General features: G+C 43.1%; 1 protein-coding gene across 12 annotated transcripts in view; it reads left to right on the forward strand.

Annotated features, from left to right (window-relative positions):
- Positions 1-21255, forward strand: part of ERC1 (ELKS/RAB6-interacting/CAST family member 1) — a 351485-nt gene extending 330230 nt beyond the window's left edge. For 7 of the 12 annotated variants that reach the window (XM_040345288.1, XM_040345294.1, XM_040345289.1 and 4 more), the window contains 2 exons: positions 8584-8772; positions 15832-21255. In XM_040345288.1, the coding sequence (XP_040201222.1) occupies positions 8584-8772; positions 15832-15969 (327 nt within the window). In that variant the 3' untranslated portion in view covers positions 15970-21255. Of the gene's footprint in view, positions 1-8583; positions 8773-15831 lie in introns of those variants that run through there. The other 5 variants (XM_040345296.1, XM_040345298.1, XM_040345297.1 and 2 more) reach the window with 1 other exon arrangement.
- The last annotated feature ends 1372 nt before the right edge of the window (positions 21256-22627 follow it).

Consider the following 22627-nt stretch of genomic DNA (forward strand, 5'->3'; position numbering starts at 1 on the left):
GTTGAGTTCGGCGTAGAATATGCAAATGAGCCAGATACGCCAATTCAGAAACGTACGTGAGCCTGGCACATTTTTTTACGTCGTTTACGTAAGGATTTTTCCGGCGTAAAGTTAGTCGAACAAATAGCTGGCCTAGCCAATGTTAAGTATGGCCGTAGTTCCCGCGTCGATATTTGAAAATTTTACGTTGTTTGCGTAAGTCGTCCGTGAATGAGGCTGGACGTAATTTACGTTCACGTGAAAACCAATACGTCCTTGCGGCGTACTTTGGAGCAATGCACACTGGGATATGTCCACGGACGGCACATGCGCCGTTCGTTAAAAACATCAATAACGTCGGGTCACCAGTCATTTATATAAAACACGCCCCCCCCTGTTTCACATTTGAATTGGGCGCGCTTAGGCTGGCCCATTTACGCTACGCCGACGTAACTTAGGAGGCAAGTGCTTTGTGAATACAGCACTTGCCTCTCTGACTTACGGCGGCGTAGTGTAAATACGATACGCTACGCCGACTCACTAATACGCCGCCGTACCTGAATCCAGCTAAAAATGAAATATAAAAAAAAAAAAAAAATGAAAACATTATTTTATAATAAAAACAAAAAACAAAAACTAATTATTTATGGACAGTGCACAGAACAAAGTTATTTATCATCCAGTTACATCAACATTAAAAATGCACTCCAGACATGAATAACTTGCAAAACTAGCATGTGCTAGAAGTATAGGCCATGTAACACTGGCAATCTTGAGTATTCAAATTGTCACCTACATCAGAATTGCTGACTGCTTACCTGTGTCTACGATATTGCGTACTTTGCAAACCAAACCAACAAAATCTTCACTCCCTCAGAAGCCAGGGAGGGAGGTTTGCCAGCTTTCAGGACCAGAGAGGGAGAAAATCCACAGAGGCCCATGGAAGTCTGTCCCGCATGACTCTGTTTCTTTGGATGTGTCTCTACAGTTAGGCCAGTTTTTTGTTAAAACGCATCAGAAAATAAGGTCTCAAGAAGAGACTTTGTGAAGAGGCTTAGTTCACACGAATACCTGTGAAAAACGCGTTAAATGCATAACTTTACATTTAAAAAAAATTAATGATAATATACAATAATGATGGGAAACGGTTCAGTGAAATACCCACAAACAAGTTATCAAACAATAATATAAACTCACGAAGTGTTGAACTATCCCCGTAAATCCGTACCCCTACAAAGCATGTAATATAACAATGTGCAAAAAGTGGCCTGTTCAGCAAATCAAAATTGTGAAACATAAACACACTCAAAATCATTTAATGCGGTTGTAAACTTTTACCTACAGGTAAGCCTATAATAAGGCTTACTTGTAGGTAAAAAAAAATATCTCCTAAACCATTACGGTTTAGGAGATATTCCCCTTGCAATGAGCCGCTGAATGCAGCTGCGCATGTGCACAGGGGATTTTCGGCTTGAGGCCCGGCAGCCGGCAGACCTTGCCGGAAAGAAGTCTCCTGCGCGCACGCACAGGAGTGACGACATTGCGGCTCCAGGCACTCACAGCGCTGGAGCCGCAATACCCGGAAGACACACCGAGGCAAAATGTCAGGTGCCTCGGCGTGGACCAGGAGGGACACCGACAACTCGTTCTTAGGTAAGTATGTAAAAAGTAAGCGGGTTTACTACCACTTTATTAATAGTGAAAAATAGTAATAAGTTCACTTCAGTAGATACGAATATAACTTATGAAGCCCACATCATTGTTTTTAACACATCAGGTGCCAATCTCCTCCAGCGACATGAATAGCAGGCCTTTTTCCAGAACAATATTGCCCCTTACCACTGGAGACCTGTTTGATTGCTTATGACGCCACTCAAAGTAGAGGTGAAAGCCTTTCCCTGTGTCCCAGAACATAGGGTGCAGGCTTGTCCTAATACCAATCCAGGGAGTTAGTAAATGTAAAGAAGAAAGGATCGCCGCTACCTCCGACCAGCCCAGGTGAATAAGAGCTAAAGAATGGCTTTAGCCTACATGTCTCCACATAGGGTCCTATGATTAAGCCTGGTGGGCATGGCAAAATACATCAGGGTATGTGGTCTGGTGGCGACATGTAGGCTAAGACTGCCCTTTATCGTTTATTCACCTGGGCTGGTTGGGATTAGCAGCGATCCTTTCTTCTTTACTCTTACAACAGGATATCCAACATATTTGCCACAGAAGAGATCTTAGGGTAGACGCTAATAAGGCCCCCAAAATAATCCACCCCCAACCTCACTAGCAGCATAAGTAAAATTGCATATTCAGAAGCCAGTGCCGCTCAGCATGAGTGATGACATAAGATCCCATGCTCCGTCTGATGTGTTTCGTCACAATTGACTCCCTCAGGGGCCGGGAACAAAAGAACTGTGTATTTTTAAAATAAAGTTTAATTTCAAAGGGGAATGTATTTTCCCACAGTCTGTTCTCCATTAAAAGGTATGTGCAGCCATCCTTTTTGAAAGTAATGCCAGAGACACCGGTTTTATGCTTTAAGCCTTAAAGCTAGTTCTTGTAAAATCAGCACAAGCTACCTCCAATGGTCTGCCACAAAATGGCTTCCTCCACTCTATACAGATCATAGTGGCTGTGGGTAGCCAAATGCTTTTCTTGGAATCTCACTGTTATTGTTAAGTGCTGCTAAGTGTGTTCTTATCACAGATCCCCCTCCCCCTTTCCTTTTCCCCAACTCAACTTGTGACTCCCTTATCCGTTTTCCATGGCACACAGCACAGACCCCAGGGAGCACTAGCAATGTGCAGTATCTGCAGCAACTGGCTCAAATCTCAGCCGTTAATTCTGCTTATCCAGGCGCTGACAGGCACTTCAGTCCATGTGCGTTGAGACATGTCACTCCTCCTGCTGCCTGTTCCGTCTGTGGATCAGACACAGCAGAGATTGTGTATCGTCTATCCTGAACCTCTTCACACCTAATAGGGCATGTGGCTGTGTGCGTGCAACGAACTACGCCAAATAAACCAACTGTTGCTGTCTCCTTTTCCTATATTCCTTATATATAGAGTTCCCCCAACTCTTGGATTGTAAGCACATTCAGGCACAGCTGTGTTCTCCTGCATCTTGGTTTTGTCATTTGCACCTTTTATGCACAATCCCCAGTGAGTTATGACATTGATAAGGAGTGCAAAATTTGACTTGACTTGCCTGCCTGACTGATGTTGTTACTTCCTTGTGACGTGCTGCACTTTTTTCAAACTTTCTTCAGCCTGCAAATAATATTTTGCAAGTCCTGCTATATTTTGAGAATGGTGTTTTGGTGAATTTTGTTAAACTTTTCTCTTGCTATATTGAGGTAATTTCCCCATGTTTTTGATCTTAGCTTCACATTGAAAATGCGGCCTTCCTGAACCTTATTTATACCCTTCATGTATTTAAATATTTCAGTCATTTCTCCCCTTTCCCTTCTTTCCCCAAGACTGTAGATATTAGGTTCCTGCAGTCTCTCCTAATGTGTTTTATCCCTCAGATCTTTCACCTCTTGTTTGCCCATCTCTGGATTCCTTCTGTCTTTATAAATATCTTTTTGTAAGTGAGGTCTTCAGAACTGGACACAGTATAAGCCCCAGTTCATACTATAACCCACATGTGAATCGCACAGGAAACGCACTGCATTCCTGTGCAATTAACATGCGATGCAGTGCGATTGGAGCCCATTCATTTTGAATGGGCTCCAATCGCACCAAAGAAGTGCAGGCATGGTTTTTGGTAATATTGTACCACGCAATCCGGTGCGGGCACACCACACCACAATTGCATTCCTGTTGGGGCGTTGTCAACGTTGTATTGACACCCGTAGTGGATCACAAACACACTGTGATTGCAGTGCAAGATCACTGTGTTTACCACATCGCGTATGTGTGAACCTAGAGTAATAAGGTCTAGCTTAATATTTATATAGGTGAATCAGAACCTCCTTCCTCCTGCTGGTGATCCTTCTAGTCATAACAATAGACCTTCCTCCTGCTGGTGATCCCTCTAGTGATAACTACAGATCTATATAGAGGAATCAAGGGGCAGATCCACAAAAGGGATACGCCGGTGTATCTACTGATACGCCGTCGTATCCCTGTTTCTATCTATGCGACTGATTCACAGAATCAGTTGCGCATAGATATTCCTAAGATCCAACAGGTGTAATAGTTTTACACTGTCGGATCTTAGGATGCAGTACCGCGGCCGCCGCTGGGGGCATTTCTAGTCGAAATTCCGCTTCGGGTATGCAAATTAGCACTTACGGACATCCACGAAACGGTTTCCCTTCGTGAAGTCTCCGTAAATTGTTAGTTTGCAAACGCAAAGATAGGGTACCTTTTACTAAGTGTAAAGTTAGTACACCTTGTAAAAGTATACCCTCCTTTTCCGCGACGCTGTCAAATTTTTTTTTTTTTTTTTTTCTTTTTTCCCGCCGCATAACTTTTTTTACCCGGCGCGATTCACAAAACTTGGCGCAACGTAACTTCGCGCAAAGCACGTCGGGGAAAATCGCGTCGGGAGCATGCGCAGTACGTCCGGCGCGGGAGTGCGCCTAATTTAAATGGGACTCGCCCCATTAGATTGGGCACGCCTTGCGCCGGACGGATTTAAGTTACACCGCTGAAAATTTCTAGGTAAGTGCTTTGTGGATCGGGCACTTAGGTAGAGATTTTGCGGCGGTGTAACTTAAATAGGAAAAGTTAAGTTACGGCCGCTTGTTGTGGATCTGGCCCCAAGACCTCATTCCTCCTGCTGGTGATCTCTCTAGTGAGAACTAAAGATCTATATAGAGGAATCAAGACCTCATTGCTCCTGCTGGTGATCCCTCTAGTGAGAACTAAAGATATATATAGGGGAATCAGGACCTCCTTCCTCCTGCCGGTAATCCCTCTAGTGATAACGAAAGATCTTCCTCCTGCTGGGGATACCTCTAATAATACAGTAAAACCTCGGTTTGCAAGCATAATTCGTTCCAGAAACCTGCTTGTAAGTAATCCAAAGCACTTGTATATCAAAGCATTTTTTTACAGGGTATAAAAGAGAGAGGCACCTCTAAATGTAGCAATAAGTTGCTAAATGTTATACCTTCATTAAATGTAACCATATTGCTACACTTAGAGGCTCCTCTCTTCTTTTTTTTATACTCAGTTGTGACATGACACTACTCTTATATCAAGACATCGCTTGTATATCAAGGCAAAATGTATTAACACATTTTGCTTGTCTTGCAAAACGCTCTCAAACCAAGTTACTCTCAAACCAAGGTTTTACTGTAACTAAAGATCTATATAGGGGGAATCAGGACCTCCTTCCTCCTGCCGGTGATCCCTCTAGTGATAATGAAAGATCTTCCTCTTGCTGGTGATCCCTCTAGTGATAACTAAAGATCTATATAGGGGAATGAAGACCTCCTTCCTCTTGCTGGTGATCCCTCTAGTCCCTTCTAGGGATAACTAAAGATCTATATAGAGGAATTGGGACCTCCTTCCTCCTGGTGATCCTTATAGTGATAACAAAAAATCTATATAGAGGAATCAGTAATTCCTTCCTTCTGCTGGTGATCTCTCTAGTAATAACTATAGATCTATATAGGGATTTTTTTTTTAATAATCTTAAAATTTGTAGATTTTCTTTACAAGTGCTATACAACAGGTACAAAAAAATCACAAAGAAAAACAAACAAATCAATTGTATAATTATAAACATAAAAAAAATGTATAAACAAGCAAATAGTGGGGGGTAACCCCCCTGATGTTTTTTCTATTTCCCCCTTGTCACTGGGAGAAAAAAAAGGAGGGGTGGGGGACAGTTTTCTTCATGTTCATTAAGTACTGGTGCATGACTTTTATTATTTAGTTCAATATGTGCCTGTGATGTGAAAAAAAAGGGGGGGGAGGGTTTACGGGGGACAGTTTCTACACCCCACAATCTAGTTTCTGTGCTCCTATGTGCCTGAATATTCAAAATATTTGTGTGTGTGTGTACAATAATTATTCCCTAATAAATATTATATTAATCTTGATATTTTGTAATGTGCATTTTAAATAATCTGTCTCTCCCCACCCCAACAGGCGACAAAAAAAAGGGGTATAGGGGTCTGGGGGTGTTCCTCCCCCTATAAACAACATCTAAGATATAACATTTAAACAAGTACATACATGTTTGTAGTTTGTCCCTTATTCATCTGCTTAACTTCAGGTGTCTCTTTGACAAACGGCAGTTTCTGGTTTTCTTTTCCTCCTCCTTTGATCAAAGGGAGGGGTAGCTCTTTATCTACTTTCTAATATATTTTAAGCTCTATCTATCTCTGGGACATAATGCTTCCAGCCTGCCCATATTTTCTTAAATTTCTCCTGTTGGTTTCTGGTCTCATTCACCCACCTTTCCGCCTCCATTATTACATCCACTTCCCTTTTCCATTCTGCAAGGGTGGGACACGTTGCCCGTTTCCAGTGCCTGGGTATCAAGGGCCAGATTCACAAAAGAGATACGACGGCGTATCTCCTGATACGCCGTCGTATCTCTGTTTCTATCTACTGATCGACTGATTCATAGAATCAGTTACGCATAGATATCCCTAAAATCCGATCTTAAGATGCAGTACCGCGGCCGCCGCTGGGGGGAGTTTGCGTCGTAAACCAGCGTCGGGTATGCAAATTAGCAGTTACGGCGATCCACGACTGTTTTTCGCGTTCGCTACGTCGTCGCTAGTCTAGTTTCCCGTCGCAAAGTTAGTCGTCGTTTTGGGTCGAAATTTTAAAAATAACGTCGTTTGCGTAAGCCGTCCAGGAATACGGAATTACGCTACGCACGTCGCCGTTCGAAAAAATGACATCACGGCACACAAAGCACGACGGGAATTGCGAAACGGAGCATGCGCAGTCGGTCCGGCGCGGGAGCGCGCCTAATTTAAATGGCACACGCCCATTTGAAGTGGCCCGCCTTGCGCCGGAGTAGTTTTCATCGCAAGTGCTTTGTGAATCAGGCACTTGCGATGAAAACTTGCGGCGGTGTAACGTATCTACAATATGTTACGCCGCCGCGATTCTACGTGAATCTGGCCCCAACATTTTAGCTGTGTTTAACAAGTTTGGTATAACACTTTTTTTATATGATTTTATAGACCCATTAGTCCCATGGAACAAGAGGTGTAAGAATGTTATCTCTATGAGATTTTCAGACATTTTCCTGATCCATGGGACTACTTCTTCCCAGAATACTCTTGTCTTTGGGCCGGACTACTATATATGGAGGAAGATGCCCCTATCTTTACACCCCCTCCAGCAGCCACTATCCGCTGCTGTATATATCGGTGCTATTCGCGCCAGGGTCCTATACCATCTAGTCATGAATTTATATGACATCTCTTGAATAGATGAGCTTATAGAGGTTAAGTGTGTTGCCTCTATTAGTTCTTTTATTTGTGATGGGGTAAATGTGTAATTTAATTCTTTCTCCCACTCTTTAATAAAGTAAGGGGTTGTGTTATTTTGGCCACTCAGGACCAGTTTATACATTTGAGATAATAATGATCCTCTTGCCGGTGATCCCTCTAGTCCACTCTAGGGATAACTAAAGATCTATCTAGAGGAATCAGGACCTCCTTCCTCCTGGTGATCTTTATAGTGATAACGAAAAATCTATATAGAGGAATTAGTACTTACTTCCTTCTGCTGGTGATCTCTCTAGTGATAACTATAGATCTATATAGGGGAATTTAAATCTTTTACCTCCGCTATAACTGAAAATTCATATGGGGGATCTCTCTAGTGATAATTCAAAATCTATATAAGGGAATCGGGACCTCCTTCCTCCTGCTGGGGATCCCTCTAGTGATAACTAAAAATCCATGCAGGGAAATCAGGACATCCTTCCTCCACCTAGTTATCCGTCAAAGGGTTAACAAAAGATCTAGCGATACACCCAGCAGCCTATTTATTCCCTTTCCCCACTGTCAGGCCACATTGTTTTCTCATTTTTTAATTTCCTGAAATAGGTACCCTCAGATCTTTTTCCTCTGGTAGTTCGGGCCAACACTGTACCCAGGGCCAGATTCCAGACAAGGCCAACAAGGCCAGGCCTTGGGGCGGCAGTGGGTGCAGGGGCAGCACTGTGGCTGGGAGGAGAGGACACTTTCACCACTTTCACTTTCGGGAGCTCCCCCCTGTCATGTCACGGATGGTGCTTCTCAATGCAATTTTCAGCAGCAGCACCCCCCCCCACCTCTCAATGTCAGCACCCCCCCCCCCCCCCCCGCTTCTCAGTGTCCTGCCAAAAAAGTCCCCCGGCGGATAATGTCCTCCCTGTACTGCGGGGGCGGCATTGAAGGACCCGGCCTTGGGGTGGCAATGGGAGTAAATCCGGGCCTGACTGTACCCCCACATTGTACTTTATTTGTCAATTATTTTTCGCCAAGTGTATTCTTTTGCAATCTGCATCAAAAAGAAGCGTAGCTAGTTGTATATAATAATGTCTGTGACGGATGTGCTTGACTTTGGTGGAGGGTCTTTCTGTGTATGCACTGAACTGTTTTTGTTATGCCTTGCGGATAATTTTTTTTCTCTCCCCATTACATAGATGATCCAGCCCCTCCTAGACCTCGACCAAAACCGCAGCAAACTTAAACTATACATTGGGCACCTGACTGCTCTGTGCCATGACAGAGACCCCCAGATTCTGAATGCACTTCACCCGCCCGAATCCTACCACCTGGACGACAACCGGGCAACTTGGGAGCAGAAGCTGCAGACGCTTACTGCCGAACAGGTGAGCGCACAAATGTGGATTCCTATTCATTTAAGTCAGTGAATGATTATATTCTCATTTTTTGTGTACCTAACAACTAATTTTTCTTCCCTTAAATGTACTGGCCCTTGCTTACTGTGCTATATCTGATTATATTTGATTTGTAGATATTTGGACATTGCTTCTTTCGGCTATTAACAACTATATATAGAAGCAATGATTGTTATACCTTTTCATTAAAATTGGCACTAAACAATATATATTTTTTTTCTCCAAAAATAATCCATACACATCCCTGGGCATTATTGGCCCTTTAATAAATTTTTCATGAAATTGTCTTACTGTTTTTGTGCCTCTGTTACCCATCCTCTATGATCTCAGAACCTCTCCATTTACCGCTCACTTGCATTTGTTTGGAACCAGCAGTGTGCAATTAGATGCAGTTATAATTCAAACTACAAATCCCATAGTTTTATCTCAGAGGCAAGCACCTGAGGGTGGGTACGTTCCTACTTTTAGTGGGACCGTGGAGAATGAACAAAGCCACCCAACAGGATATTATAAAATCATGAATTGAAGAAGGCTGAAAACAATAGAAAGTAGTAATAGAAAGTTACTTTTGAGTGGATATAAATGCCTAAATGTTTTTCTAAAATAACAACTATGTTATACTTACCTGCTCTGTGCAGTAGTATTGCACAAAGTGGCCCCGAACCTTGCGAACCTCGTCTTCTGGGGTCCCCACCAATTATCTTGGCTCCTTCTCTTTTGTGTCTGCCACCATAGCAATCGCTTTCTATGAGGGCAGACATGCAGGCTCTCCATAGACGCACACAGCTCAGCTTGGCCCTGCCCCCTCGCAAGATTTGATTGACAGCAGTAGGAGCCAATGGCTCCTGCTACTGCCTTTGTGCCTGTGAGGAATGAAACACAGACCAACATCACTGTAGACGGGCACAACGTTGGCTCAAACTAGGACTAGGTAAGAATATAGAAGGGTGAGGGGGTAATGCAAATACCGGGAGGCTTTTTTTTTTTTTTTTTACCTTAATGCAGGAAATACATTGAGGTAAACAAATAGTCTAGCCTTTAGAACTACTTTAAGAATACATACTTTGTTAGAATTTTCATTTTTTGAAACCACATTTTAGTGTCACTTTAAGAAATAAAATACCCTTGGGGTCTAATAGATACATCCCAAAAAGGATCCTTCTCCCACTGGCGTAGCGGGGGGGGGGGGGGGGCCGTGGCACCGGGCGCAACATTTTAGGGGGCGCCCGCTTGTATGTGTCACAGTGGCTGCCTCCTCCTAAATGTGCTTTCCTGTGTCCCCATGCATTGCCCCCATGTTCAGTCTCAGGCGCCCTGTGATTGGGCGTATGGTGTCATGTGCAGCGGCGGGGCTAGCCTGTCCACGATCGTGGTAGATCCTGGAGTCCCAACTACGCCCATGTTAAGTCTCCTGCACCCTGTGATTGGGCGAAGGTGGGACATCAGGAGCAACCGCGATCGTTAACAGGCCAGCTCCGCCACCCAATCACAGGGTGCCGGAGTCTGAACATGACGAAGCGCGGGGAAGAAATAAATGGATTTTGAGACACCGCTGTCTTCTCCTCCAAAGAAAATAAGGTATTTCCTCGTGATCATGAGACTCATGTTGGTGTTGCTGGCTGGGGGGGGGGGGGGGGGGGGGGGCACGGTCTGGGGAGATGAAGCAGCCAGAGAGAGAGAGTAGAAGAGCAGCTAGAGTCAAGCAGTGTAGTGTATTGGTCAGTTTAGTGTAGTGGTCAGTATAGGAATCAGGTAGGTCAGTATAGTGTGGTGGTCAGTGTAGTGTAGTGGTCCGTATAGGAATCGGGTAGGTCAGTATAGTGTAGTGATTAGTATAGTGGTCAGTATAGTGTAGTGGTCAGTATAGTGTAGTGGTCAGTGTAGGAATCAGGTAGGTCAGTATAGTGTAGTGGTCAGTATAGGAATCAGGTAGGTTAGTGTAGTGGTCAGTGTAGTGTAGTGGTCAGTATAGGAATCAGGTATGTCAGTATAGTGTAGTGGTCAGTATAGAGGTCAGTGTAGTATAGTGGTCAGTATAGGAATAAGGTTGGTCGGTGTAGTGTAGTGGTCAGTTAGGAATCAGGTAGGTTAGTGTAGTGGTCAGTATGGGAATCAGATAGGTCAGTGTAGTGGTCAGTAAAGGAATCAGGTAGGTTAGTGTAGTGGTCAGTGTAGGAATCAGGCTGGTCAATATTATTGTAGGAAGGGACAGGACCCGGGAAGTGCTAAAAGTCTGCAGGTTAGGGGGCGCAAATTACTTGCCTTGCCCCGGGCGCTGACAACCCACGCCACGCCACTGCCCTCACCTGCTTCTGTGCTGTAGGTTTTTTAGGTAACAATCTGCTTATATGGTCATATGATCACAGTCAGTGTTGTAATAAGTAACATTCCCACCATCCCAAGTCATCCCCCCAGACATGTCAAACTCCAGTGAAATAGTGGGCCATATTCAGTGGAAAAAGGGCCACATTGTGGGGTTGATTTACTAAAGGCAAATAAACTTTGCAAAGTGCAGTTGCTCCAGAACTTCGTAAATGAGCAGAAGTTCTGCTGACTTCCATCATCCAAGCATGTGCCAGCAAAAATTCAGTTTTTTTTTTTGTTTGTTTTTTCCATGTGATTGGATATTTTTTGCAAAGTGAACCTTTACCTCGTTTACAAAGCTTTGTAGCAACTGCATATATTCCAAACTAAAATGCACAACACTGCAGCTGCTTACTGGGCTGTCTGGGTATAGAATATCCTTATTTCCTTTATATATATATATATATATATATATATATATATATATATATATATATATATATATATATAATATACTGCTTATAGGACATAATCCATGATAAGAATCTGATAAAAGATTTACTTTTAATTATTGAGGTTATTGAATAAACTGACTGTTCACTGGTAGATATAGCAGACACACATTAATTCCACTCTATATTCAATAATACATAGTTCGGTTTGTTTTTTTAGTGCAAACAGTGTAACATGTACTTGAATTTGACTTGGTATCAGTCTCTTAGGCCCCTTTCACACTGAGGAGTTTTTCAGGCGTTTTAACGCTAAAAATAGCACCGAAATACCTCCTGAAAAACTCCTGCCTTGCAGTCTCAATGTGAAAGCCAGAGGGCTTTCACACTGGAGCAGTGCGCTAGCAGGACCCCTCCAAAAGTCCTGCCAGCAGCATCTTTGGAGTGGTGAAGGAGCGGTGTGTTTACCGCTCCTCCACCGCTCCTTCCCATTGAAAGCAATGGTAAACTGCTGTAATACCGCTGGCAATGTGCCTCAGCAGAGGCGCATTGCGGGCGGTATTAACACTTTTTCGGCCGCTAGTGGGGGCTAAAACCTTACCGCTAGAGGCCGAATACCGCTGCAATTCCGACGGTATAGCGGCGATAAAAATAGCGCAGTGCTCAGACTGGTAGAGGGAGAAGCAGCAGGAAGAGGTAGTTTTGCCACAGTGCTCATTTTCTATGAATATGCATGCAGATAGGATAAAGCCGAGTGACGAGCTCATCAGTCAGTCTGCTACCTCTCCTGTCACTGTCCAGTTACAGGCTGTGGAAGGACAAGAGCTGTGACTCTAGTCTTTTGCCCAGCCAAGGTGAGCTGTGATATGTGGCAGAGCTGTGTAAATCTCTGGACTAGATAAACAGTATTACAATCCATTGGCCTGTAAAATGATTTAATTTTTTATATTTCATCTGTGTATTTAGCTGTTTGTCTGCAGTTCAGCTTTACATTTTAAAACCCCTGAGAACTCAAGAGAAATTGCAACTCATGGTTTAGAAAATTATTGTTTGTCATGCAACATCCTGTACAAGTATCTTACTAAGAATGAAACTTTACAGTGAACCTCAGATCATTATAGGGAATTCCTGTAATTTCTCCTTCAGATCTACGCAGATTTCAGTAGAAGCAATAAGGCAGTTACAGGCCTCTAGGGCTGGGCCTTTTGGTTGGGACCAGAGGAATTTTTTTTTTTTTTTTTTTTTTTTAAAGTGTATTTTGTGCGTGTACTCGAGAGAGGAGCCGGACTGCAGGAGTTGGGAGTAGGCAGGCCTCCCCCAGAGGCAATCTGCCATCTTTCTCCATGCCCCGGGTGGCAATGGCGGGTGTGTGAGGGGGTCCTCCCACACAGCCCGCCCTACCTGCTCCGCTTTGAAGCCCAACGGGGCAGAGGGACTCCCTATAAGGGAGTGAGAGGATTAGCCAGCTCAACCAGCCCCATTAGTCCTTCGCCTCTCTTTTAGAGACCGCGTGGTCAATGTGCGTGTGTTAACCCAATTTAGAGTGCGTGTGTAAGTGTGGTGGTTTTTGTGGGAGGGGGGTGGGCGTACTAAGCACAGGCTTACCTTGCATAGCACACCCACCGGGAGCCAGGCTGAGACCACCAAACTCAATTCACATGAAGCCGAGACCGGGATCCGAACCTCTAGCTGCAGAGGTGAATGGCTTGTCAGCACAGTGCCAATCGCGTTGAGCCACCACAGCTCCCTTGGACCAGAGGAATTTTTGATTCCTGGCCGAAGGGCCTGCCGTGGTATTGCACCATGTTTTTGTCACATTTGTCACTTTTTACACGGTATACTTTCACTGCACAATTAGTAGGGTGTAGCTCCTTGGGCCTGCCCTGAAAGTCTTGGGAAGACATGGCCTTCTGGCTTGGTTTGCCCCCTCTCGTGGAGTCTCCCTTCGTGGAAACCCCACCTAGTGCTAGGGGTTGGTCTGTTTCGGCAGACCTCCCAGAGAATAGGACCCACCTGGTTTCGGCTAGGTGGACCAGTGAGTATCAGGGTAAGGGCCCTTCCTCTTTGGAGGAGGTCCAAGTGTACACCCTGTGCACTTGTTTGTGTTCTCATGTTTTGTGTGTGCACTCTTATTTTTTGCACTGGTTGTTAGTAGTTAGTGTTTCACACACACAGCGGAAAAAAAAAAAAAGAGCCAGTTACAGGAGCAAAAAATCCCTTTGAAAAATTGTCTACGGTGTTTTGCAGTTAAAAAAAAAAAGAAGAAAAATCAATGTACATCTCTTTGCAGCTACAGAATTACAGGAAGGATCAATAAACTCAGCGCCCTGATAGTTCATTGAGAACTACAAGCCGTCAGCCACAATGGGTTGTAGTCCCTCATTCACAGAACTAAATAAATGACGTAGCTGGGTGGGCAGAGCCCTGCGTGGGCGTATTTTTTTTAAATTGTGACAGCAGGTACTGGGAGAAGATCCCGGGCCCGCTGTTACAACGGAGGCTTAGGGAGATGCGGGGGCTACTCATTTACTTGTTACACCCTGGATAAGGAAAAACTTACCATAAATACTTGTTATAGAGGGAAACACCGCTCTGTTAGGCCCCGTTCACACCTGGGCATTGTGGGATTGTGGCAGAATTGGAAAAATGGATATTACCGCGCTTATCAAAGGAGGGGAAACAGAGAGGGGAAGAAAGGGGGAGGGGAAATGAAAGTGATGAGAAGTGGAGGTACAGCTGCGGCACTGGAAGGTGTATCAAACCATAAGCAATTGAAAATGGGGAGGGTAGTGCTGCGCTAATCAGTGGTGAATGGATAAGTGAATAAACAGGTGGGGGAGGGGAATGAAAGTAGGTGTAATTGAAATGAGGAGCAATATAGCCCAAAAAAATTTTTTCAGGTAACTTTCAGGACATCCTTACTTACCCTAAAAGGATCACTGGATACCCATTTTCCTCTCACTCCATATTGCGGACCTACACTTGCACTTTTGCTTTCTTGGACTTTTGAAATTTTACTTATATATTTTTTGCTAATATTTTTCAAACTCTGTTGATGGACTGTTTATCACCAATATAGGAGTGTCACTTAGCACAGTTACCTGAAAATTTTTTTTGCACCATTACTTATAGTGTATTTCATCACATTAAGAGGAACCTGTGTAGTTATATGATTTGCACCATTACTGTTATTGTTCACTGATCATTTATATTTATTTTTATGCTGATGCCATTTGGGCTATATTGCTCCTCATTTCAATTACACCTACTTTCATTCCCCTCCCCCACCTGTTTATTCACTTATCCATTCACCACTGATTAGCGCAGCACTACCCTCCCCATTTTCAATTGTGGCAGAATTGCTGCGGTTCTGCCTGCAAACTCAAAACGCACTACAAAAGCAAAACATAGGTTTAGGTGTCATTATTTTTAATGGCACCTAAAACGTGTTGCGGTTTTCGGGCGATTTACTGGGCGGCATTTTGCATTGCGTGAAGCTTGTCACCCAAAAAGGAGCAGAAGCTTCTTTTGGGGGACAAGCTTCACTTGATGTAATTTACCACACAGCAATCATGGCAAAACCGCACTACGTTTTAAGTAGCATTGCAAATAATGGCACCGGAAAATGTGTTTTGAAATCCCAAAATGCGCCAGGTGTGAATGGAGCCACCCTAGTTCACACATATGAGATTCTGATTGTGTTTTCAAACTCAGATTTGCATGACAGGCTAGATATTATGTGTTCCTATTGAGGTGATTCTCACAGATGCAATCCACGTGCATTGCGTTTTGGGTGCCATTACGAAAAAGGGTCCTGTTTGAGTTTGTAGTGGTGTGTTCTAGACTAGCAAGTGATGGAGTAGAGTGGCATGTGGAGATAACTGTTCACATACGGTAGGATTACAGGAGTTTTTGCATTAAAGTCAATGGGAGGCGTTTTTGCATTGAAGTCAATGGTAGGCAGTTGTGGAGAGAGCGACCCATACAATCGCACCTGTACTGAATTCGCACAGGAACTGGAATGATGTTGTGATTTCAATACACATAGGTGTGAACCCAGGTACCAGGATGCAATTTCTAGTCGCCATGGTGACCTATCGCCTGGGATTTGTCGAGCCCTGGTGTAACATGTTATGAAAGATGAACTTTATGCTTTGAACTTCTTTTCATTAGGTTCTGGAATTATAATATATTCCACCTGATATCAGTTATTGGTGTGTGAGATGATGGTGGTTATTCTGATTTTGCTGCTAAAATCTCCTCTTCTTCCTTCCAGTTAAGCGAAGAGCTAGAGAAATGCGAGCACGAGAGTGCGGAACTGCAAGAGTTTGCCAATGCCATCCTGCAACAGATTGCAGATCACTGCCCCGACATCCTGGAACAAGTTGTCAATGCCTTGGAAGAGTCGTCATGACCTCACCCATCCCGGGTAGCAAAGGACGTCCCGCACGGCCTGGTTACATGGACACAGTGTTAGTCAAAGACTTTTTCGTTTCCTTCCCCTCCTCCATCGCACAGGTGGGGGACCCGCACACACAGCCTTGCACTGCCTGTCGACTCACTGCGCACTTTTGCAGTGGCTGACCTGTCTCATGGAGTTCTGGGGTGGCAGCATTAATCCCTCAGGACCAAAAATGATTTCTTCTATTCTTTCAGCATGGATCTGACCTCTCCTAAGTCCTCGTGGGTTTACCCATCTGTTCTACAACCAACCCTTCAGACACTTCAGAGACATTCTACAGAGATGCAATAATGGTCTGCCTTGGGGGGGCCTCGTGTTATAGTGTTTGAATGCAGCTGCATCCGGGGGGGCCCATCACACAGTCCCGGAAGGTGTCAGCGAATTAAACTGTTACAATGGGATCACTTTTAATCTAAAGAGATTATGTTTCTGTCCTACAATTTACCAGCACTACGTTATCAGAACAGCCGTCTTTCCTTTTCCGACCTCCTGCCATTTTCTCAAAGTGTTTTCTTTACAGCTTATGTGAAAAAGCACCTGAATTTTTTCTATTTAATGGTTCTGCAATTCCCTCTGCCAGTGAATATTTCCCAGTCCAACACTAGGTCAATTTTTTTTTTAAGTTGACTCCACAGATATAACCATATCTTACCTTTCTTACACAAAAGCCAGATAGAGTAAAAACTAATAATGCAAGTCTGTCTCCTCAATAAAAGCAGCTTGTAACATTATGTGGAAGTATCCCAGTTTTAAAGGGCAACTTAGTGCCAATATCCACTGCCTACCTTTATTTTCGTTTTACGAAACTGATTTTTGCTTCTGCACCGTGCTTTAAGCTACAATTAAGTGATGCCAATTTTTTTACACTACAACTAGTTTTCATGTGTCATAGCCACGATTCCTGACACATTCATGAACTGTATGTGCTGCCTGAACATCTCTCCAACAAGGCTAGTGCATGAAAATCAAACAGCCAATCCTGCAGTTGGGAGAGGATTCATGCTAGATTTTGTGTCACTTGTTTAAAGCGGAGGTCCAGCTGGGAATTTTTTTTTTTTAAAGTCAGCAGCTACAAACACTGTAGCTGCTGACTTTTAATAGGCACACTTACCTGTCCAGGGTGCCAGCGATGTCGGCCGCCCAAGGCCAGTCCATCCTCCAGATCGTGCGGCGTCGCCATCCTCACTAAGGGTAACAGGCAGTGAAGCCTTGCGACTTCACTGCACGTTTCTTACTGCGCATACACGAGTCATGCGGCACTTTGTGAATGGGCGGCTGTCCTCTGGGACACACACAGTTCCCAGAAGACAGCGTGCCCCATTTCCCAGGAGGCAACGCAAGGAGGAGAAGAGAGAACATCACCGTGGAATAGGAAGTGGCAGATTAGGACGATCTGTCTAGCCACAGCCATTTCTGGAAAGTCTTGAAAAAAAAAAAATGTTGGAGCCTATTTTTATTTTTAGGGTGGACCTCCGCTTTAAGCAGTTGTAGATGGTGCTAAACTTCAACTGTAGAGGGAGCTAATAGTTTTTATGTTATGGCAGTACAATGAATTGGAAATTAGATTTCTGGCATGGATAACAATTTTTTTATTGAGCATGTGAGAAAATTGAGTTTAGCATCTAGGTTAGTGCAGGCATTTTGCTTTACTGACGGCCATTAAAAGATAATAAGTAAATTATGTCTTTGGCCTTATGCAAAGCATAGAGTTTTGGTTAGTATCCTCGATACTGATCTGTTGGACATCATTCCCTTTCCCAAAATCATCCACTTCTACCTAAATCATTGACTTGTCAATCCTGCAGAAAGAGGACACCCCCTTGCCTCTGTCAACCTCAGGAATCCAGCTCATCATCCAAAATCTGGACAATTCAGGTCCAAAAAAGGGGGTGAAAAGGGGGTTGAGCGGTGAACAAGAGATATCAAAGTTCTCTCTGCACCCATTGCATTTCTTTTAGTTGTTTGAATGTTATGGAATGCATTGAACTGTTCTGGCTTTTTCAGTAAACTGTCACCAGCCAAGATCAAAGGTTACTGTCAGTCATGGGATTATGCCAAATCTCTACACAAGAATTTTGTTAGAAACTACGATGGCCATTTGACTGTTTCTGCAGGATAATTTTGCTATCAATTTTAGATGCATTGATTTAGACATTTTGGGGTTCCACAAAACCATTTAGCTGCATGCACTCCGGTTGTGAAGCAGACTACCTTATTGGGTAAATCAGATTTTCCAGGAATTCCAACCCTACCATTCCCTTAGAAGCATTCTCATAGTCCAAAGTGAGCTAATAGGCATTCTTGTTTGTGCCTTAAAATGATCACAGGTCATGAATGAACAGATTGTCCAAGTGTTGCTTCAGACCACAGTTTGGCTGCTTTTGTTGTGAAGACCAGATTAAAATGCTATGACCATACATTTTGACAAATTCAAATTTTACGTTGTTGGTGTCTGACCACACCTCTTATGCCAGATTCAATAGGCCTCTAGGTGAAGCAGAAAAACATATTTGCATTGTTTGTTTTAAATCACTTAATCACTCTCCCATTTAATACTGTACAACTTTCTCTGTTGTCAACCCCGAAAATCCGTTAGTAGCAAAACAAAAAAAAGAAGGGCTGTATGATCGAACCTTACATCCAGGGCACCGTGGCCAATCATGACTGTTAGATCATTAAATTTCATAGCCGCGGTTCATGCTATGTACTACAGTGCTCCAACAACTTTACAGAGGAAACGCTGGTCAACATATTGAAGTTGAGCTGGTGGCAGAATCTTAAGGGAATGCTTCTTCTCGAGAATCCTAGATCACCTAACTACAAAAACTTTAATGAGTTGGACATTCAGGAGTATGAAAACCTTAGGAACTGGCACAGTGCCTACAGCCAAGAAGATTTTAGGATTAAAAACACTAAGAAAGGAACTGTAATTTTGTCCTTAGCATGGACTGCAGGAAAGCTGCTAGAATGGTCTTTTCAAGTAAACATCCACCTGGAACTCTCATGGGTAATCATTGTTACTTTGAATGCTGAACGCAAGACGTCGCATGCAAGTCACAGCTCTCCAATCTACCATAAGACAAGTTATTGCCTCATATTCTCTCTTCTACAATAATCTATATTGTGTGGAACACAAAAACAAAATCTCTTTTTATTAAAATGAAACATGTCCGTTTTTTGGGTGGGAGGGGGGCCTACAGCTTACCATTACAAGGATAGCTATATAAAAAGATAAAAAAAGTGTTTGTAACTACACTACAAAAAGATCTTTACTGAGCAAAATGGCTGGCGCTGCTAAAAAATGTTAGAATAAAAATATTGGGAAGGGGGGAACTTTTTTTGAAAAAAATTTGTGTCAAAAATAAAATAAGAAAAACCTCCATTCCTGGTGTGTTTTGAGGAGTAATGTGTCGCCTGAATTTTTCAGGCCTTTTTACTTTATATAAATATATAAATATTTTTTTTTTCTTGTGGTTTATGCCTGCGCCTGGCCCTTAATGAACTCCTCTTATTTGTGTACATGTCTAATGTCTGTTACTTACTGTATGAACAGGACGACCCCTGTTTTTGTTCAGATTGTCAGTGCATTCAGGGGGGCGATCCGGTCAACCAACCTACAGAAGCAGAGAAAAAAAAGCGTGTGTGTATATAAACTGTTATGGCACACACATGTGTATAGATGTATGATATGTGTGTGCGCGTGTTTTACGTATGGAATATTTGCCATATTGAAAATTGTTTTGTTTTTTTCTTTCTGTTGTACACTACAAAAAGCAGTGAACGTTAAGAAAATATTCCCTCCCAGGTAAAGCTTGGCAGAGTATCATGTATTTTTCAGTTAGGAGACGTTTACGGACAAGCAGTTAGGAATAACATACTTTTTTAAGAAATATAAACAGCCCAACTGCTCTTCTGGTCTTTTGCATACAATGTATATCTCCAGCATTGACCTTGAAGACAGCAGAAGATCGTTTTGCTCATATCAGACAATGCTCAAGTCCTCCATTGAGACTAATGGCCTGTGGGTGCTGTTAAAAGTTTTTCCAAAGACTAATCGAGAAGCCTTTTCCTTGCAAGAAGACAGCTCTTCATATACACTATGGAAAAAAAAGCCATGCCGTAGTCCACCGGCTCCTTGGAGGACTGAGCAGCTGGCTGCTCTTTAGATGTGGTCATTTGATGATCTGAAGTATGTGTAGGGGGATTATACATTGGATCAGGTGGGTGAGGGTGAAAGTAGAGTTTACTAGTATCAGCTGGTCCCCCATGGCAATGTTTGGGGTCAGATTATAGTGATGATTGTATGTTGGTTTACATAGACATTCCTGACCAAATATTCTTTTAGAGGTAGCCATCGCCTGGGTTAGGTTACATTGCAAGACCAGTGTTTCCCTGGAAGTAGGCCAGAGCTGGGTATAACTGGCCTCTCTTCTTCCATAGACAATAACATACGAGCTTGGGTGATTCAAACCAGCAGGTTCACATTTCGATTGTTAAAAGATAAGATCATTTGAAAGATAAGTGAAGTCCACGTGTCTATCTGATTTTGGTGCTCATTTATTTTCTTTCGACGCAGAGATATTAATACCTTGGTGCATCCAGCAATGGTGAGACATCAGCTAATACTCACTCCCAATCCTAACATGCAAATTGGTCACCTTCGTGTAGTGATGCATGCACAAATCAAATGGAATTCTGGGCAAAATAAAAAAAATTGCATATATACTACATTGTGTGAGTAGCATTAACACAGTAGTTTTTGGTTTTCCTGCATCCCCCTCTAACATAGTTGTATTACCTGTTGTTTCTACAAGTAGATCAGTTATTTTTCCACTCCCTTTAACAGGGTGACATAGATGTTTGTTCTGCAGTGAAATCGCACAGCAGCGTGGTAACCCATTGGACAGGGCGTTCTTAGATGGACATGTCGTTTTAAATGGACTTAAGGCAAATTAAATGTACTTTTAAACAAATTAAAGTCTAACTCCAACTAAAACTTTTTGCACAGTTATAGCAACATTTTTGCTTTTGCTTTTGAAAGCTGTTATAAGCACCTCTGGCAGTGTAACATGGTTTGTCCCAACTCCTGTAATTGGCACTTTTGCTGGACAGATTAGCCTGTTACAGCAATTAGAAAAATTTAAAGTGGTTGTTAATGATCACCTAGTAAAAACACCCATTATGTTTAAAATAGAAATGAAAGGTAAAGGTAAGGTGTATAGATATTAAAAAAAAAAACATAAATCAATTTTTTCCCTGTTTTATAAGTGATAACTTTCCCCCTGTTCTTAGCTGCATAAGATATGTGGGAGGAGAAGGAACAGTACACTGAACTCCCCAGTGAAAGGGGGGCGTGTCAGGACAAGTCTGATCATTGGAGAGAAATCAGATTTTCCAGCATAGCTAAAGAACTGACTACACTGTGCTCTCCTGCAGGGTGTGGTCAGTTTTTAAAAGGGAAGGCAGAGGGACTGACAGAATTATCAGGAATTTCAGACAAAGGAAGCAAAACAAAGAGAACAGGATACTTTTTCAAGTACATCGTACAGCAGGCACATATCAGGAATATGAAATGTTGGGTTTACATATTATTAAATGGATTTAATGGCAGGGTCAACAGGTAATAAAACGATGTTACAGGGAGATTTAAAAAAAATGGCTTTGTTAATGTTATTTTCAGACATCATTTATTGCCCCCGTACACACGTGTGGGATTTCCGACGGGAAAAGTTCCCGTCGGAAATCCCGAGGGGAAAGCTGGGAATCTGCTCGTCTTTCCCCCTACACATGAGAGGTTTTCCCGACAGGATTACTGCGATGGAGCTTTGGTCGGGAATCCCAGCCGTGTGTATGCTCCATTGCAGTTTTTCCCATAGGAAAACTGCCAAAAACCACCAGGCAAAAATCCGCCGGTTTTCCCGGCGGGAAAAGAGAGCTGGTTCTCTTTTTTTTGTCCGGTGATTTTTGTGCAGTTTTCCCGTCGGAAAAACTGCAAGGACCATACACACGGTCGGGATTCCCGGCCAAAAGCTCTCATCGCAGTTTTCCCATCGGGAAACCCGGCCGTGTGTATGAGGCATAAGTCATGTTTTATTTTGTCCATAGTTCCACTTTAACTTTCCTTCCCTTTAAGTGAATTTGTACAAGCTATCCATTTGCCAAAATGCAGACACCTTGTGGTGCCTTCAGGTAAACCGCTTGCCATTTCCTACACCCTTGGGATGCCACTATCTGTTGGATGTACTATATACAGAAGGCCTTGACTTCTGCCCACCTTTTGAGCTAAGCGCCTTTTTGTCAGACAACAATCTAATGCCTTAAGTTGGCCATACATTATTCCTCTGAATCGGCCTAAATTCTAACAGTGGTCGAAATACTACCAAGTCGAAAAACTCAATTGACTTTTATCAAAGGAACCAGGCTGAAAATTGTTGGCTGAATAGGACCTGTAGCCAAACAGCTGCAGACACTGTTGTAGTATTCTGAAAGCTGGCACTTGCAGCAGTCAAAATACGATAGCAGGGTAGAGGGGTTTCAGCCATCCAAACTGTTTTCGTGGATGGAGGAATCTGATTTCTGTTGTTCAGCCTGCAGGAAAGAAATCTGTTAG

This window comes from Rana temporaria, chromosome 3, assembly GCF_905171775.1.
Source record: "Rana temporaria chromosome 3, aRanTem1.1, whole genome shotgun sequence".
In the NCBI taxonomy this organism is placed as follows: domain Eukaryota; kingdom Metazoa; phylum Chordata; class Amphibia; order Anura; family Ranidae; genus Rana; species Rana temporaria.